The 21,176-nt window shown below is 39.2% G+C and overlaps 1 protein-coding gene across 1 annotated transcript; it reads left to right on the plus strand.

Moving 5' to 3' along the window:
- Positions 1-2,845: 2,845 nt before the first annotated feature.
- LOC137294036 (uncharacterized) lies at positions 2,846-20,806 on the plus strand. Its single transcript, XM_067824959.1, has 9 exons — positions 2,846-2,971; positions 4,746-4,964; positions 7,663-7,805; positions 8,892-9,039; positions 12,499-12,630; positions 13,766-13,969; positions 15,289-15,450; positions 16,236-16,314; positions 18,721-20,806. The coding sequence occupies exons 1-9, from the start codon at positions 2,872-2,874 to the stop codon at positions 19,127-19,129; spliced, it is 1,596 nt and encodes a 531-aa protein (XP_067681060.1). The 5' UTR covers positions 2,846-2,871; the 3' UTR covers positions 19,130-20,806.
- Positions 20,807-21,176: the final 370 nt, after the last annotated feature.

A 21,176-nucleotide genomic window follows, 5' to 3' on the forward strand; every position in this document is an offset into this window, starting at 1 on the left:
AAGACAAATAAGACGTGTACTATTGTTTGGATAAAAATGAATGAGTGAAGACAAGCATGACTCTGTGACAAGAAGGTAACATGAACTTCTCCTGAAAGTCAAGCAATATTCCAGGTGTTGCTGCCGTTAGAAATTTTAAGGTGTAATCTGGAATGCTCTTTCTACAGGAATGTTTCAAAGAGCGGCTGTAGCTCAGCAGCGAATCATTTTTGCAAGCATCTGAAATTATCATTGATTTTTCAGTCATGCATTCACATATGTTTCACCGCCGTCTCATTGACACCCGTGAACCTGGCGATTCTAGAGATGTCAGTTGTTTGTTGTGAACACGTTTTCTCGCTTTTCTGTATGTGCAGGAAGGGGTGGATGTTCAGATCTTTCATATCACAGTAGTACATGAATTGCACAAAAATATGTTCATTTGTTATTTTACCATATCCGTTTGTGTGTTGAGTACAAGTAAGGTAAAACAAAACAGATTTATGTCCTATGTTTTAACCAGTGTAGTAAATACCCTCCTTCGGGCCATGCGTGTCGTAAGAGGCGACTAAGGGAATCGGGTGGCCACACTCGTTGACTTGGCTGACTTATGTGATGGTATCCCAACTGCGTTCATGCTGTTCATCAGTGGATTGTGTGGTCCAGACTCGTTTATTTACAGACCGCCATGATATAGCTGAAATATTGATGAGGTGCGGCGTTCAACAACCAACCAACCAACAAACCAGACCAGTCGTCTTCGATGAATCCTTTTTCAACCCCATGATAACCACATAGTAAGCTACAATACACGTCGACATGTAAACCACAAAGGAAGCTACAATACATGTCGACATGAAAACCACAGTGTAAGCTTCAATACATGTCGACGTGTCAACCACAGTGTAAGCTAAAATACATCTCGAGGTGTAAACCACAGTGTAAGCTACAATACATGTCGACATGTACACCACAGTGTAAGCTTCAATACGTGTCGACAAGTAAACCACAATCTAAGCTACAATACACGTCGACATGTAAAGCACAGTGTAAGCTACAATACATGTCGACATGTAAACCACAATCTAAGCTACAGTAGTTGTCGTCATGTAAACCACAGTGTAAGCTAAAATGCATGTCGACATGTAAACCACAATGTGGATTGTGTGGTCCAAACTCGATTAATTACAGACCGCCATGATATAGCTGAAATATTGATGAGGTGCGGCGTTCAACAACCAACCAACCAACAAACCAGACCAGTCGCCTTCGATGAATCCTTTTTCAACCCCATGGTAACTACAGTGTAAGCTACAGTACATGTCGACATGAAAACCACAGTGTAAGCTATATGTCGACATGTATACCTCAGTGTAAGCTACATGTCGACATGTGCAACACAGTGTAAGGTACAATACATGTCGACATGTCAACCAATGTAAGCTACTAAACATGTCGACATGTAAACCATAGTGTAAGCTATAATACATGTCGACATGAAAACCACAGTGCAAGCGGCAATACATGTCGACATGCAAACCACAGTGTAAGCTACAATACATGTCAACATGTATAGCACAGTGTAAGCTACAATACAGGTCGACATGTAAACCACAGTGTAAGCTACAATACAAGTCAACATGTACACCACAGTGTAAGCTATCACAACGCGAGCAAACATAATACAAATAGTTTCACAGTGTGAGCGACAATAAATGTCGACATGCAAACCACAGTGTAAGCTACATGTCGACATGTAAACCATAGTGTAAGCTTTAATACATGTCGACATGCAAACCACAGTGTAAGCTACAATACATGTCGACATGTAAAGCACAGTGTAAGCTACAATATATGTCGACATGTAAAGCACAGTGTAAGCTACAATACATGTCGACATGTAAAGCAGAGTGTAAGCTACAATACATGTCGACATGTACACCACAGTGTAAGCTACAATACAGGTCGACATGTAAAGCACAGTGTAAGCTACAATACAAGTCAACATGTACACCACAGTGTAAGCTATCAGAACGCGAGCAAACATGATACAAATAGTTTCACAGTGTGAGCGACAATAAATGTCGACATGCAAACCACAGTGTAAGCTACATGTCGACATGTAAACCCTAGTGTAAGCGACAATACATGTCGACATGTACACCACAGTGTAAGCTATCACAACGCGAGCAAACATGATACAAATAGTTTCAATGAGCCTAAGCCTACACCAGGCACTGAAGAGAAGGCGAAATTCCTACATGTAACAATTGTGAAGCGTATATCTACAGGAAGCAGAATACATACCACTGTGTAGGATAAGAACAGTCTTCGGATCAACACAGAATGTTGATACTATCTTCGGTTGGCAGCTTCCGTTATCTTGAGGGTTGTTGTATTTTACACACTCCAGAATTTGGAAATTTGTACAAAATCTAGTATCTTCAAAATGTGTTTGTACAAGCCATGTATGTAAATTTCGTTAGTGTAAGAAATTTAATATGCATCGAGGGAGCTAACTGGTTAATCAGCAGGGGATCAAACTCACTGATTAATCTCTGTTTTGTTACGTCAAGGATCGCAGAATGTCTGTTTTATCTGAAATTTGTGATATCAATACAAGTATGAAAGATAAATAGAATTCTTAATCTGGATATGTTTTTTTTAAATTGGATTCTTCAAAGAATTTATCGATGTAGTTTTAAATGGGTGTGCGTGCAATTGTGTGTGAGTGATCTTGGTGTATGTTTGGTGTATGCAATAAAAAAGTGTTTACAAACACAATGTTATAGAGGAATTCCACATTGAAGTGAGTTATGACGTACATGCACAACCCGGATGGCATATTAAATGAGAAATCGGCATGACAGCTTTCAGTTTCATCCGAGAAACATGCGGACATGTTTTGAGAGGCTTGTCATGATGGTAGTCGCCTTAGCATGGATGTTGCTGTGGTGTGCAGCGTTTTGTGGAGCAGGATTTGAAATATCCTGTAAGTATACATTTGTTATTTCACAGTTCATAAATCAGCTTCTGATCTGGTGATGATAAAAGATGTCTTGCAGTAATTTCAGTTTTAAATTTTCCGGACAGTTCAATTGTACAGTGTAGTCTTTTCTCTCCGAATTCGTTGTTGAATGTTAACGTTATTAGTTTTTGGTTTCTAAGATGCAATAATATATATGAAATTATCTCGATTTGAAATAATGGAAGTGATAGAGTTAATGCAAAGCATTACATTTCTTAATTAATGTGTCGAGATCAAGATTTATGATGGTTCTAACAAATGATACTAGCGTGATACAGTAATAGCTACAATTTCTATTATACAACGTTATAATCACTCGATACATATAATGTGACTTCAGTTGAGCGATTCGCTTTGTCGAAGAGAAATATTCGCTGTGACATTTTATTACTTATTGATTACACTAAGTAGGTAAAAGGTTAGGAAATGTTATCTATAGTTCTGATGTTTCAAGTTTAGGAATGCAAACCGACGGGCTAAAGAGTGAGTTAATATTTATCGTCACAGTGTTTCATTGACGAGAGACGGGCTAAAGAAACACTACCATAGATTAAACCCCGATTGTGACAAAACTCAAAATAGAGATCCATAAAAACAAAATGTATTTTTAAGAATAACGTGTCAAGTTATAGAAACGCAGCAATGAAACTTTCGGTTTTAACATCACAATCGTTGATGTAGGCGTGAATGTCAAAATCAAAGTTCATTTCCATGGACATAGCAGCGATATTCCTGTCTGTGTCGGGAAACCAGTTCACACTGATAACAAGTTTGACCTTCCTCTAAAGCAATCATACACCCACTGAGGAACGTACCGGGTCAGACGTCTGACGTCGTCACGAGGGATGCGCTGTCTTTCCTCTTGCAGAAGTCGAGCAAGTTGTTGGCGGTCTACTGGAGGCTGTAGTCGTTTACGAATGTGGTTATCCAAGGCTCCCCAGAGATTCGAGTGGGTGACATGTAAGGTTTGCGCGATAACCAAGGCAAGACGATGGCGTTGTTGGCGAATCTAAGTCTCCGTTGGCGATGTTCGGCTGTCAACTGCTGTCCCCGGAAATGCTTCTAAACCCGTGTTGCTCTGAGACTGCAGTCGCCTGGCTCTGTATCGGCTTACTTGAAAACACATGCCATACGCAGCTGCTGACGTCACCGTCAAGATTTTATGCAGATACTTGTCCTTATGGTGCGTTGTGACCGAGGTCTGCCTGATGTAAGTCTGGTGACGATGACAGCCAATCATTTCCTGAAACGTGCGTGGGAAGCTCCTATTCCGATCACTGCCCGCATTCGTTGTCGCAAAGTTGATGGAGCAAATCTTTTGGTGGCTCTTTAATATAATACATGTCTGACAACCCATTTGAATTTGTTTCATATACTTTTAATTTTCTTGTCTGGAAAATAAGCAAGCCATATTTGAACAAAATGGCTGAAAAGCACCCGTTGCATTCCTTGTTTCCAAATGAAAAACTCATTGTTGCGTTAGGACGATGTGCAATCACGTGATGGTTATTGCAGCTGAATTTGATTTTTTTGATAATTTGAGTTCTTTCAAAATGAAAACGTTTCTTTAGCCCGATAGTTTACAATTCAGTTTCTAAAGAGCACGTTATTTCAGATCTCTCATGCCTAGTTTTTGACGGCAATCAAAGTCACACTGGTCACAGACAATCTCCTGACTCCATTCGTATCTTCAATAGACAGCAGTTGACTGCCAAATGCGTTCAATCTTTTCATTCAGCCCACTGGCTTGTTACGACGGAAGATGACTCGTATGTCAGTTACAAAACGGAAAATACAAGTTCCTGGTGGGTCGCAGCCAATACCGTTTGTACCAGATCAGGCGGGCACTTGTTTGTACCTCAGAAGTCAAGTAGCCTTGATGATCTGACAAACCTACTGGATGAGAACAAGGTGTACTGGGTTGGCGGCTTTCAGTATTCGTCCTTAATATGGACAGGTAAAACGGGTGAAATGCAACCACAACCAAAACCACTTCAAACACCGCAACCATCACCGTTATCACCACCACACCGTTGTAATTACTAATTAACTACTACTACTACTACTACTGCTGCTGCTGCTGCTGCTACTACTACTATTACTACTGCTACGGCTTCTGTTGCTGTTGCTGCTACCATTGCAGCTTCCACTACCTTTGCAACTACCACCACACCCTCATTATCATCCTGATTATTACGATTACTTTAGCTACTACTACTACTGGTACTACTACTACTAGTACTACTACTACTACTGCTGCTGCTGCGGCTGCTACTACTATTACTACTGCTACTGCTTCTGTTGCTATTGCTGCTACCATTGCAGCTTCCACTACCTTTGCAACTACCACCACACCCTTATTTTCATCCTGATTATTACGATTACTTTAGCTTCTACTGCTACTACTACTACTACTACGACGACGACTACTACTACTACTACTACTGTTGCTGCTGCTACTACTACTACTACTACTGCTGCTGCTGCTGCTGTCTTTTCCGCTTCTACTACTACTACTGCTGCTGTTGCTGCCTATATCGCTTCTACTACTCCAACTACTAACGCCGCGGTTACTGCTAATACTACAACTACCACTACTGTTGGTACTACCACCACTATAATACTCCTGCTGTTTTATTACCACGCCAGCTCATTCTACAACAACAACTACTACTACTCTCTCTCTATATATACACACACACAACTATATACTACTACTACTACTACTACTACTGCTGCTGTTGCTGCTGCTGCTGCTACTGCTGCTACTGCTGCCTCTACCGCTTTTATTACTACAAGTACTACTACCAACCCAACCATTACTGCTAATACTACAACTACCACTACTGTTGGTACTACCACCACTATAATACTCCTGTTGTTTTATTACCACGCCAGCTCATTCCACAACAACAACAACAACAACTACTACTCTCTCTATATATATACACACACACAACTATATACTACTACTACTACTACTACTGCTGCTGCTGCTGCTGTTGCTGCTGCTGCTGCTGCTACTGCTGCCTCTACCGCTTTTATTACTACAAGTACTACTACCAACCCAACCATTACTGCTAATACTACAACTACCACTACTGTTGGTACTACCACCACTATAACACTCCTGCTGTTTTATTACCACGCCAGCTCATTCCACAACAACAACAACTACTACTACTCTCTCTATATATATACACACACACAACTATATACTACTACTACTACTACTACTGCTGCTGCTGCTGCTGTTGCTGCTGCTGCTGCTGCTACTGCTGCTACTGCTGCCTCTACCGCTTTTATTAGTACAAGTACTACTACCAACCCAACCATTACTGCTAATACTACAACTACCACTACTGTTGGTACTACCACCACTATAATACTCCTGCTGTTTTATTACCACGCCAGCTCATTCCACAACAACAACAACAACAACTACTACTACTCTCTCTATATATATACACACACACAACTATATACTACTACTACTACTACTACTACTACTGCTGCTGCTGCTGCTGCTGCTGCTGCTACTGCTACTGCTGCTACTGCTGCTACTGCTGCCTCTACCGCTTTTATTACTACAAGTACTACTACCAACCCAACCATTACTGCTAATACTACAACTACCACTACTGTTGGTACTACCACCACTATAATACTCCTGCTGTTTTATTACCACGCCAGCTCATTCCACAACAACAACAACAACAACTACTACTACTCTCTCTATATATATACACACACACAACTATATACTACTACTACTACTACTACTACTACTGCTGCTGCTGCTGCTGCTGCTGTTTCTGCTGCTGCTACTGCTGCTACTGCTGCTACTGCTGCCTCTACCGCTTTTATTACTACAAGTACTACTACCAACCCAACCATTACTGCTAATACTACAACTACCACTACTGTTGGTACTACCACCACTATAATACTCCTGCTGTTTTATTACCACGCCAGCTCATTCCACAACAACAACAACAACTACTACTACTCTCTCTCTATATATACACACACACAACTATATACTACTACTACTACTACTGCTGCTGCTGCTGTTTCTGCTGCTGCTGCTGCTACTGCTGCTGTTGCTGCTGCTGCTGCTGCTACTGCTGCCTCTACCGCTTTTATTACTACAAGTACTACTACCAACCCAACCATTACTGCTAATACTACAACTACCACTACTGTTGGTACTACCACCACTATAATACTCCTGCTGTTTTATTACCACGCCAGCTGATTCCACAACAACAACAACTACTACTACTCTCTCTATATATATATACACACACACAGCTATATACTACTACTGCTGCTGCTGCTGCTGCTACTGCTGCTAATGCTGCTACTGCTGCTACTGCTTTTATTAGTACAAGTACTACTACCAACCCAACCATTACTGCTAATACTACAACTACCACTACTGTTGGTACTACCACCACTATAATACTCCTGCTGTTTTATTACCACGCCAGCTCATTCCACAACAACAACAACAACCACTCATATATATACAACTATATCATATCCTATATCCATCTACTACTGCTACTGCTACTGCTGCTGCTGTCTCTACCGCTACTACTGCTGCTGCGGCTGCTGCTAGTGATGATAGTGATGGATATATATTGTTTCAGAGGACGCCAGTAGATACTACATGAGACTGGGCAGCACGGTGGATGTGTATGGAAGTTACGTTAAACCATCTACAATCGACAACAATTCTCCGCTGACATGCAATGTGAAATGTGGGAATAATTCTGGCCTGTTTGGACTTAAAGTAAGATGATTACAAAATCTTAATCCAGACAATGACAGTTCTAGAAGTTCAGCAAAATGTGATCGAGTCCACCATGTTTGTCCTTGACCCTCAAAAGGTTTGCACCAACGACGAGCTGCTCTCTGACTGGTGGGAATATATCGTGTTGGTGCGAGCCTGTTGGGGGAGAGGGACAAACATTGAGGACTCGATCACTCGATACCGCTAATTTCCCAATAAAGTCGTGTATTGCAGGTAAAGAATAACCTATTTTATTTGAGAGGTTGTAGAACGAAAGCGGAATATCTAGCGGTTACGGTAATGTTATGTTTTTCTCCGATCGGGTGTTATAGAGTGAAACACATCGTACTTCTTCTCCGAGAGGCGATGATTTTCGTTAGTAGGTTATTAGCGTACAAATGGAAAAGTTGTCTTCCCGAGTTAAAAGCAAAGTTACTCGGTACATAGAACGCCGATTTTGATAATGTTGGATTTATTCGAAAGGGAATTTATCTGGCTTTATATCAGTAAGAATGTCTGTTCCACAATTTCCCACCAGAATTCGCCCATAATCGAGAGTGGGGTGTTCGACAACCTTGTACGCGTTACATCCGTTTCCTTCTTTATATGTGTATGGATATTGTGTAGGCTTGTTGGACATGTATACAAAGTCCAATCCTAAAGAACAAAGTTCAAACACTAAAAATGCTCGAAAAACAAACAACAAGTGATATTTTCTTCGAAATGTTTGTTCTGAGAAGGCTTCAGCTTCAACAAAAACTTTTGTAAGCCAAAGGGAAACTACAAGTTCAACCACAAAGTCTTTTTTATTCACATACCCAATTATAAACTGAACAGCAAAAGAAAAGCAACCAGGAGACATAAACATGAACGCTTACTTTTATGAGATTTCATTAGATTTCATTTTCTTTTTCTGCTCAGTGTAATATACACATATCGAATTTACTCAGAATAAAGTGTTTCCCGTTCTTTATGCAGGTTAGGTAATAATTGCCTGGATTTTTAAAATCTAATTCATACTTTCGGATAGTTGCAGTATCTTGTTACTAGCTCAGTTTTTACCATAAGCAACCTATTTCGTTGAAGGGAAGATCCTGTTACTGCCTTGGGCACAGAAGCCGACAGCGTATGCTTAGACTGAACATTGAGAACATGACAAACACAGCGATCCGATGTCCAGGAGATTACAACGAACTGTGTGGGGATGACACACGTATTTCGGTGTACGCCGGAGGTGCTTTTTATCACACTTGTCTCAACAAATGTTTTGTCCCTATTTTTAGAGAAAACAATGCCCTGTTGTCATACACTTGCAAGCGTATTATTAAGTATAGGAGAAAACACGCCTCCGAGGTTTTGTTAGACAATGTAAAACCGGCGGGGGAGGGAAATCCCGAGGGGTGGAGCTCCGAGGAATTTCCCGACCACGATGGTGGGTAATTAAATTGGGTCAATGATGGGTAATCAAAATGCAGATGATCATTTAATGAAGCTACATAACAATAACTAAGGCGCGAGTAAAATCAATTTAATGAGAGTAACTTAAAGTAGATAATTTAACCCCACCACCTTCGTCGGCCCGGTGGCCGTGAGGTAGATCGTCTCCCTACGAATGTGAGATTAGCACTCTGATATTAAGCTTGAACGATATTTTTCAATTGATTTCAAACACTCATGTATCATTTGAATGTTGATGTTCATATAAAGTTAGGAAAAGTAAAACCTGGGAATCGGTCTTACTAACGAAATGTAAAACCTGGGAAGAGGTCCTTTTGGCGAAAAGTAAAACCTGTCCGTGCAAAACAAAAACCTCAATGCGGTTATTCTGGAAAAACAAGAGATGACCTAATATATAGTGAGAAGCACACTTTAGGTTATTATGGTATAGTAATGTTTGAGATATGGGTCATACTCATTATGTGTAGGAAGATTACATTTATGTTATAGGACGATGTCCAAGTATGCTATCCATGTACAGTATTATTACATACGAGGGCGAGCATATCGGGGTTCATATTTTTTATACGATGCCCTAGGGCAAAATATCACTTGTCATGGTAACGTGACGTCATGAACAATGTCATGACGTCACGGTTCTTCTGTGACGTTGCGGTCTACACGACGGCTGGTCGCCAGCCTGTGTTTGAAAGTAGATTTTGATCTATTTTCCTCAATTTAAAGACTTCAGTAATAAACAGAATATTATATCCGTGTCCACAACATACTGTGTTATGGAAAATACCAACATTCAGGCGCTCGTGTCGTAAACATAGTATGACACGGGCACTCACATAATATCCTCTATCTATTCATTCTGTTACATACTCAGCGTGTTTACGACAACGTGCCAAATTCCGGTATCAACAACAATGTTCATTGTCTCATCACATTCTTTTCCTCTCAGGAACCCAATATCGCAATGTAGGTTACACATAGACCTTAGATCAACACGCACGTCGTATATATTAATAGAGTATTCCGACATCGTGCATCTTCTGGTAACTGAGCCTATTGTCCTCAACATAGGCAGTTTATACTCATATCAATTAATTTCAAATCAATTTATTCTCATATATCCACGTTTGGTGGTACAAGAAAAAATCATACAATTCATTTAAATTCAAGTAAACGAAGATGTCAAAATGACTTGTAGAACAGTCTGAAGTGAAACACAGTAATGGCATAATTGTAAAAAAAACTTAAATGATTTCCTGTCTATAGAGTGAGTAAATTGAGATGAAACCATCTTTTGCCTATAAGTGTATCTAATACCAGCAGATATTTGGAAAGATTTCTTATTTCTTTTGAATTTGTACTATTGAATATTTTTTCAATGTTGATTGGGGAGGTACATATGTCGAGTTGGTAAATATTTCAATCCAATATCTGTAAGGACTTCACATTTAAATAAGTAATGAAATTCATCGCCAACTGGTGAATTGCAAAGTTTACATGTTCTGTTTTCTCTAGCAATACCATGCCAGCAACCAGCTGCAGTTTCTAACGGGAGATTGTGATTACATGATCTGTATGTCAGAATATGATAGTAAAAATAACCTGGGAAGAAAAGATAGTTTTCAAAAGTTGGAGTGTCTATAAATTGTTTATAGAAAGATCCCTTGAAGCTATTTTCAACATCAGCCTTCCAGCTTTGTTGGAAGTGGTCTTTTAATACAGTCCCCAGTTGTGAACTAGCCACTGGCATGGTGTGCATACAGGGTTATGGAATGCAAAAGTTAAGCCACATTTGTCTAATAAAGATTTAACATGGTGCATCCAGGGATCAAAATCATTTTCTAAAATACTTCGTACATATGAATAATTGTTAACCAGTACCATGTTTGATAATTTCTGCTGAATTATGAATTCCAGGATTATTAAGTTTATGTCTCTACCGAATAATACGCTTGGTCGCTGCAATGTATAGATGAAATCCATATACCATAAATGTTGGAGTAGAATTTCTTAAACCGTTGGCCAGTTTTAGAAATTTCAAATAGTTTTTTTCAATTATGTTTACGTTTTCTTATGACCAAGTTTCTCAGCCATACAGGAGAATTGGGGCTTTCATAAAATCAGATTTCTTAAGTAAGCTGTCCAATGGGGTATTATTATTCCAAGATCCTTTTAGAAGAGAAAATATTGCTTTGGATGCACTTGATGCAAGGTTTTTGACTGACAGATTAAATTTCCTATTTCTACTAAATGTCACTTTAAGGTAAGTATACTCATGTACAGTTTCAACTGGAGACTGTTCAAAGACAAACTGGGTTTTCTATTCTTGGCAGGGCCACTTCCAAAAAGTAAGACTTTCGCTTTACTTAGATTTACTTCAATCTAATTTCCAGATTTTACAATAATTACAGAATAGTGTCGTCGGCATAATGAAGTAAAATAAATGATAAACATAACTATATGTTTGCATTCTCTAGCATAACACTTTGACAAATGTCACCAATGAGAAATTGTTCATTAAACAAATTGAATTGTTCAAAAGTTATTAAAGAATAAACAAATTAAAAGAAGTGAAAGATTTCCCTTAGGCGGACGCCCAAATAACATGGAAAATAATCGGAGTACTTATCATTTAAATATTTACAAGATTTGAAATTTGAATACATGTTTTTTATAAGCGTGAAAAACTTACCTGTAATTTCATTGTTAGCTATTTTTTGTCAAGTCCAATCCTCTATACATTCTCGAAAGCTTTAGAAAAATCAATGAACGCACAGTCTAACTTTTTTACTGGTCTTTAAAATCTGAGTAAGCATGTTCAACACAAATATATTGTCATTTGTGGAATGTTCTTTCCTGAAACCTGCCTGCGCAGGGGTTAAAAATGTGGTTTATTACCAAGAAAATGTAAACTCTGTTGTTCAGTATACTGGTGAAAAGCTTTCCAAAACAGCTTAAAGTAGTGATAGGTCTACGGGCATTTGAGTCTGATTTCTGGCCTTTATCTTTGTATAGAGGTCTAATAGAGCCAGTCAGCCATGCTTCAAGCATTGTATCAAATTGAAATAATCAACATACAAAGGACCAAGTAGATCAACGGAATCAAACATATTTTCAGTGTCATCGATACTAGAAGATTTATTTCGCTTTAGATTTTGATAGCATGTGTCACCTCTGTAATATCATCATTTAATATGTGATCATCATATCGTATCCCTTTAATTTTCCATGGATGGAGATGCGATAACTATATCAAACAGTGGAACCTGCGGTTATGTGAGGAAGATTAAGGGCAACACCAGGAAACTACAGCTTCATCTGGATGACGACTGCACCAGAGAGAGATTCTATGCCTACACGAAACCAGCAGGTTAAAACGCGGACGTACAACATGTTTAATACAGTATTGTAGGAGGACTTTATATGCACAATTAATCCCTGGTAAATTTTCAGTAACTAAGAAGGCATATTCACTCATATTAAACCATCATGTCAATTAATACACTCTTCAAAAAAAGGAAACGCGTGTCATTCCGCAAGAATTTATTGTATTAGTTAAAGAGCAATTATTTCATGTGATTTCAGTAGTAAAAAGGTGAAAATTCACACGTCCATAGACAAAGAGTTTGCCAACATAATATCACAATTTGTATTGTTGCGTTTCTGCGTGAGTTGACAAAATGGCGTCAAAGTCCGTACTTTGTATGGTCCCCATTGGCAGCAATAACTGCTCGCCACAGTCTCTACACAAACTGGATAAGTCAACGAAGCCCGCTCTTGCGGAATTCTTCCCCACTCATGCAATACGATGGACTGGTGCGGACGTATCTGAGGCGTGCACGTCATTTAGATGAGGTGATGGGGACGGCCATGGCAAGATAAAAACGTCAGAACTGGTAAGGTAGTGGACCGTGACGTGTGTTGTATGTGAAGTAAAGTCGTCATGGTGGAATTACTAACTTTGCAGGTCCATAACGAGCGAAAACTGAAACTGTTTACAGTTACTCAAAGATGACTTTTTGAAACGAAATAGTACGTTGGTTTTGTTTTCACCGCCGCTACATCAGTTCAGTATTCTCTGAATTATCTATGCATTTCATTTTTTGAAGAGTGTTTTAGGATATTCTGGAATTTTCACGTGGAAAATCGGGGCGATAACCTGGTAGGGAACATGTGTTGTCACCTTACAAATACTAAATAGATACATGTCGCGTTTTGTTTTAATGTAATGGGGTAGCCGAAAACTCGATTCCCACGTGAGTACCGTGTGTCCCTGTTGGGTATCAATATGTTGCTTAGTATTGTTATATTGTACTTTTAGTACATTTAAGGAACAGCCATTTAGTATTAAGCGCGCATTTGACAAAACTAATTTTAAAGTGACTATTGGACGCCATGTTGTTGTCTGTACTAAGTACATTAACATAAATATATTCGCATTATTGCAACAATACTCATAGCTCCATATGAATCATTTCGATTTGCTTCCTAATTTCGATTTTCAGGCGAGACAAGTGTGCCGGGTGGGTTGAGGTGTCATAGAGATGTGTGTGTAGGTAATACAAATATAACATGGCCTGACGCTGATTGGAAGACCCGTGGATTACTGAAAGTAACAGACGCGAATAGAGGAGCTCTGTACGACGTCATGTATTACAATGAATACTGGATCGGACTGAAGCGGCTCGAAGAATACAAATGGATTAATGGTAATTGCAAAATATACTGATCAGCAAAAGAAACGGAATTTTTGAAAAACGAAACCTCATGAAAGTAACATTTCGCTTTTACGTCTACTTTTTAAACATTTGCCCTCCCCCAAATAAATAAATAAATAAATAAATAAATAAATAAATAAATAAATAAATAAATAAATAAATAAATAAATAAATAAATAAATAAATAAATACTGATTTGCGTCTTCTGTTCAGTATAGTTTTATGGTAAGTAATTTGATGGAGCAAGGCGAAGTGTTCACAATTATAGGAGGAGAGAGTAGCATGTATTATTTTAAAGGGAATTCTACTGAAAATGCATTATCTGTAAATTCATTACATTAGACAGTTAGAAATACAGAATGCAATATAAGAAGTGATCAAATGTAAGTTCTAGTACTTTTTCTGGGTTGAGTCCCATGCAGGATTAGAACCCACACAAAACAGTGTAAATTCATTTTAAGGAATCAAAACTGCCCAGTTGATGTTACATGTATATCCAATTTGCATAGATAATCTTGTGCTTTCGATGAAAAATAAATTGTGTCAGTTAACATAAATACGTGATATTTGACAAACCTTAAAGAAAACAGTGATACCTGATTTGATGGACGATATCTGATAATAATACAAAGAATGATTAAATACGCTTCGGACATGCTAAATTGCTTTCAGACTAAGCTCATGTTCCTCAAAATGAAAATATATGCGCAAAGAGCTAAAATTGTCCTCAGTGCGTTAGAGGTGTTTATTTTATGTCTACATAATTTCCTTGCATCTACTTGTCATTTAGACAATTTGACACAACGTAATGTTAAGCTCGCGTTAAAAAGACAGTCTGTAGACCCCACTTAATTAAACACAGAAAGGTAAACCAATAACGGAAACTCCTGATCCCGCGTGTTCGTTGTAACTTCACAAGGTAGGCATCGCTATGTTCCTGTAATGTATTGTATTTGCTTCCGTTTCCACACAATGGTAGAAGGGAAGCTCGTTAAATATATCCTTTGTTTATCAACATGTTAGTTTTGTGTCGAGGTCGAAACTTCATTGAGGCGAGGTGAATGTCAGTTGTCCAAGATCGATAAATCATTTGATCAACAGCCTCAATGGAAGTCAATGATTGCATAGTGTGGGTTTTGGACAAAAGTCACCCGAACAAACAGTGAAACACCTCATTTCATTTATGACTAAAAATTACCTTACCTTAACACTTAAAAGGCCTTTAAAATGCGATGGTAAAATAAGGTTCAGATTCATCAGGCACGGTACGTTCGGCATTTAAGCAATGTTTTGCGTTTTCATTTTCACAGGAAATAGCGTACCACGGAATATGACCAGACGTTACTTGGATAAGCGATGCCTTGGTATTCGTAGAGATTCTTCCCGTGTGAACATGGCTTGGTATTCCTGCTCGGACACCTACAGAGCTGTGTGTCAGTCCAGTAAGCCGGACAATACAGAAGATGATCGAGGTGAATTCAAACTTCAGGTTTCAAACCAGGGCCCCCTTTCACAAAACTCTCGTAAGCCTAAGGTCTCGTAAGTTTTCTCGTATCATTCCCACTTCCTATGGAACAGTATAGGAGGTACGAATGCTACGAGAAAAGTTACGAGATCTTAGCCTTACGAGAGTTTTGTGAAACGGGACCCAGGAGATCTCCCCAAGATCGTGAAAACTACGAGATTGATATTCATGTCCATTTCGATGATGGTAAAAAGAGATGTATGTTGGTGGCTTCTCAAGAAACTGTGATTTGATCACGATGTTTAACATTCAGCAATATTCAAAACGTCAGGTCCCTTTCACTGATCGACCCACCTATGATAGAAATGAAAGAAACCATAAATTTCATATATAGTTCGAGCTGTACTCAACAGCAGAGGAAACTCAACTCTGGCTTTTTAAAATAGAAGACATAAACATGAACACCTACTTTCATGAGATTTTTTCCGAAACCTACGTTTCTTTTGCTATTTAGTAAGAGGTTCAGAATGATGCATGACCTTTGGAAAGACTTCAGCGTAAAAAGGATCACCTAAACTATCCAACAGTCATTTGTTCATTTATGTGAAGCAATATCCCAGTATACCTGTTCCTCTTTACATGTAGTATGTTCCTCCATCACTTTACGTGTGTGACCCGCGAAGGTCCGGGGTAGAACAGGACTTCCCCAACCCATGCTAGCCATAACTGGCGACTATCCGGTGTGTATCCGTACCCATGGAGTATTGTAGAATCTTTCCCATTTTTTTCTAGGCATATACCAAGGCGTGGTAGCGAGTGTCTTGGCTTCGTTGATGCTGTGTCTCACCATCGCCGCTATGCACTTTAAGAGGTGCGTTTTAAAACTAAACTTATCTAGAAGATTTAAGGACCACCCCAATTTCATTATTAAAGTATTTAACATTGTAAACCAAAGGTCACTGTGTTCTGTAATGCGATTTGTTGAAAAACGTGATCAGATGGTATTAGATTTCTGGAAACTGCAAGACTATTCGCTGCACTCTCCTCTGTAAAATTTCATTTGAAACCTCCGGCTGACGCCGTCGGGGCCAAATATATTCGTGTGCTTCAAATACTCAATAACACCCGGAAATTGGCCAACACATGATGTTTATCTCCTAGTTTCTTATTATGATCCGTTTAATACTGAAATACTGAATGTTGGGGTTTCTTCGTAACTTTTTGGGGTTGAGTATATTTCTTCTCCAAATATTTTACTATGCATGTTGGGAAGGACTGTAATGGGTAGATAAATTACTAAGTATAAGGAAAAAGTGTCCATTATGATGCGTAGATTTTACAAAGTTGTTTCTGTGTGGAAAGAGAATTTTAAAGAAAAGATGAACCGTAAATCAAAGATGACTGTCAAATTTCAATATGGCCGTTAATTGTAACAATGTGTATATATTTATGAAGTAGAACTATACTAGGCACATAAAGACTCTGTACATATGAAAATTTTTAATCTGAATTTATGAAACACATAAGGATTTAAAGTCAGAGATTAGTGACATGTATCCAACGTGCATACACTTGCCACGTTCCGTGACGTCAGTGGTTTCGTCCTTGAGACGTGCAATACGTTGTTGCACGTGCATTCCGGGAACGAGAAACAGAGCAAATGAATGCCACACGATACTGTCACTTTGGAAAGCTCAACCCCTGCCCTTGCGATCGTTCAAAAAATTAAACGTCTATGGAAACGCATAGCATGCCAAGGCTAAAGTCTGCAAAAGGTCATGTGTCCATTGGGACGGTCCGTGGGGGAATGTCTCAATGACAAGTGGCTGCATACTTCCACTGCCACCGGAACACCATTTCTGCACTGGTGAGACGCTACCAGAACACAAATGACGTCATCGATCGTCCATGTTCTGGACGTCCACATGTAACAACACCAAAATGGATAAGGGTGACCCATCTTCGTCACAGGTTTCAGACTGCAGTGATGGCTGCATCGTCGTATTCACGCCAACACAGATCGACAACGTATTCGTCATCAGGAGGTCATACCACGACTTCATGGGACCGATCCTGACACAGCGTCATCGACAAGCTCGCCGAATGTGGTACCGAAATCATGTCCGCAGACCTTTGTTTTGGTGGAGCAATGTTGTTTTTACAGATGAGCCCAGGTTTAACATTTCCCATTGTGATGGACGTCAATGTGCCTATTGACGCGTGGGAGAACGTTTTGCACAGGCCTGTGTCTTGGAGAGGAATCGCTTTTGTGGTGATTCCGTGATGATTTGGGGTGGAATAACAGCACGCCGAAGAACTCTTTTGGTGATTGTTCAGGGCAACTGAACTGTGTGGGCTACAGGCATCAGATTCTTCGACCTGTGGCAATTCATTTTCTGCAACGTCATGGCCCTGGGTTAACATTCCAACAGGACAATGCCCGCCCTCATACGGCAAGGGTTGCTATGGATTTCTTGCAACTAACACCACAACGTTGACTTGCTGCCTTGGCCTGCAAATTCACCGGCGAGCATGTTTTGGACGAGATGGATCGACGTCTACGCCGTCTTCCTCATCTGCCAGACAGCATCCTTGACCCTTGCAACAGAACTTGAGAGACATCCCATAAGCCTTCCTTACATGTTTGATAGGCTCTATGCGTCGTCGATGCACCGCTGTTCTCAATGCCGATGGTGGACGTACCCGTTATTGAACTTGTGACATGGACGTTTGACTCGTGACGTCATTGTGATTGACTTTTCAATTGAAATTCTCCCGACTTGTTATGGTCTCATAATCACTCCGTTAATCTTTACATGTACCTTTAACATTGTTGTCGTACTTATCAACTGGGATAATATTTTGACAATGCACAGTTTCTTTATGTGGCTAGTATATATTGCATTACCCTATTTCGAGGACTTTAGTAATTATCATTACCATACTGTTAATACCTGATAGTGATTCATATATGTAGGTAGATTCTGCCAGTTTTAGATGTCATTTTTGAGAGTTCCTGGAAATGTTTTGAAGGGAAGTGTTTTGTGATTTTCATAACTGGAAGAGTGTAACTTAAAGATAGACATTGGTCCCAGTTATTGTTAGATACCAAGACAAACAAATGATTGACTTTAGTCAACCGGAAAAAGAGGGTACAGATATAACTGAATTAAAATTATATATTACACGGGTTTAATGAAAACGGGTTTAATCAAATAATGACAGAAATGTAATCATTTACATAATCTTTCCTTCCTCCTCTTCTGTTGTATTTTAGGAAGAGTCTTTATTGCTTCAAGGCAGATGACGAGACGGACCGAGGTCATTACGTGAACTCTCCAAGTTCACTTCAATGTTCCCGGCCCAGTGAACCCCGGCTGACTGGACAGTCAAATAATGTAAACGCCACAGATCGCAACATGCTTATATTAGACGCAGGACCCTGCGATGGAGAAGCTGTGTACAGCGAGATAGACAGCCCTGATTGTCACGGGTCCTCTGACCCCTACACTGAATCATTTCTTCCCTTCAGAGCAGCTGGCTCAGAGGGTGGGGAGTATAATACAACACGACAGGTGCAACAGGTACGACGAGATGATACTGCCTATAATCACATCCACGTAGGATATTACCTTGATGGTTCTGATCAAGATGGGAAACTGTACCACACGCTCTTGAGGGTCTGATGTAAGGCCTTAGGTGGTGTCGCCATGTTGAAGCTTGTGTAGTGGATGAGGCTGCTTTTATAAGATCGAGGCCGGGGATGACGCTTGGTTCTAAAGAACCATCCGATTCATTGATCAGCTATACGGGCAGAATGTGCTAAAAACTATCACAGCGGTACAGATGCATCATAAATAGTCTGTAATGTGTATGTGCCAGCTTGCCTTATCTTTGTTTATAGTTAACATATTTACGTACTAGTTTTATGTCTATAACTGTGATATTCTAGTTGTTTAACTGTCCCTCTAGTTGTTTTAACTGTCCCCAAGGTCCCTAGTATGGTGACCTATATTTAGTTGTTGACTGTCATCTGTGACCAATTTTAGCCATTGTCATTTATTGCTTAAAAATGTAAATTTAATGACTAGTCTTAAATTCATTCCTGTGATAGTCTAGTTATTTCACTGTCCTTTGTCGACAGTTGTTCTATAATTTAATACTGTTTATAGTCAATTTATAACTGTAGTTTATAAGTCACAGTGTAGCTACAATATTGTCAATGTGACAATCAATTGTAACTCATTCACTACTTTCTTCGTTGATGGACTTTTCATGATTTACATGTATCTGTGAAGAATTAAAGATTAGTATCAGTGACGATATGGCTGAAATAGCCGATATGACAATAAATCTTAACTCACTCACTCACCCACTCACCAGTGTCAGCACAGAGATGTATATGTGGTTAAGGAATGTGACAATCACCTCCAGATCCATCCTGACTGCATTTAACGTACAGGCGAAACTTGCCATTGAAGTCTTGTTTCGTATTGTAAAATGTAATGATTTTTACATTTTGTAGATAAACAATATGCTTTATGTTATCTTCTAAGACGGTATTTTTTCAAATGTGTGCGAAATGTTTCAAGAGTGACGGTGAACCCAAAGAGACTGGGAATTTATACGCAAGATACCAGCTCACAGCTTTGTCGTCTCCATAGCCATTGGATGAAGTCTGCAATAGACTTCTTCATCCTCTGACGATATGGTCCTTTAGAACATTACTCCAAGCTTCAGTTTGTGTTCTTATGCCTGTACTGCTGTATGTTGTGTAACCAACTACATTTACACGTGTGGTGTTATATCGTTATGTCCCTGAAAGTGGAATGATCATATTTCCATTGATTATCCAAATGATTATTGCCTTTGAATTATCCAACATAAAAAATTATTTTATGGTACAATGTTTATGCTATGTTTGTGTCATGTGTATATCAAGGGTATATTCCCCACTTGCAGTTTACAATTATGGCTGCTAAGAGTGCGCTCAGTTTTGTAATACCGTGATAGACATATATATCTGACATATGTCCAGTACCGATCCAGCCTTGCAAGATAACAGAAATGTTATCTACGGACAGGAATGTTATCTATGTTTCTGTACAGGCATGTTTACGTAACATTGGCAATATCGGAGCAGTGGCTGGAAAGTAACGTTGTGGGGTTATAGCTTGCCTTTTCTGTGCTATAAAAACTCTCATGTATATATGTTTTTAATTTCATGTTTCAATTTGCGATTTTGTCATTTATTTTAGTAATTACATTCACAATGATATTATTAGCTTGCTATGTATGAGTATAGGATTTCAAGGGTTTTGTCCATTGTCGTGTATAAACACGAATAAATTTAGCCTTGTTTATTTGTATTTTATTACTTAGGAACGGATTATTTATTTATGATATTGCGTTTGTCTTTCATACACATATGAAGCTGGGTCGGTCTGTTGGCTGAAGGTGACGCTGAAGATCCGGGTTTGTTTCCCCTCATGGGTGCAATGTAGGAAGCCCATTTCTTGTGTCACTCGAGGTGATATTGGTGGAATAATGCTAAAAGAGGCGTAAAACTAAACTCACTCACATAGTTGAAACTGTTGTTAGACTTCATATGTGATATACTACAGTTTACAAAAACAAGGCAGCCATAGATATTACTTCATTAAATGCCACAAGGAACGTCTCAAACACTGACATCCTCGTGTTCTCAATCCCAGTTTCCTTGTTATATAATAA

Source organism: Haliotis asinina, chromosome 8, assembly GCF_037392515.1.
Source record: "Haliotis asinina isolate JCU_RB_2024 chromosome 8, JCU_Hal_asi_v2, whole genome shotgun sequence".
NCBI classification, from domain to species: domain Eukaryota; kingdom Metazoa; phylum Mollusca; class Gastropoda; order Lepetellida; family Haliotidae; genus Haliotis; species Haliotis asinina.

Coding starts and splice junctions, on each gene's coding strand:
- LOC137294036 (XM_067824959.1), top strand. CDS start 2,872: ATGCGGACATGTTTTGAGAGGCTTGTCATGATGGTAGTCGCCTTAGCA. Junction 2,972..4,745: donor AGCAGGATTTGAAATATCCT/GTAAGTATACAT, acceptor CTTTTCATTCAG/CCCACTGGCTTGTTACGACG. Junction 16,315..18,720: donor GCCGCTATGCACTTTAAGAG/GTGCGTTTTAAA, acceptor GTTGTATTTTAG/GAAGAGTCTTTATTGCTTCA.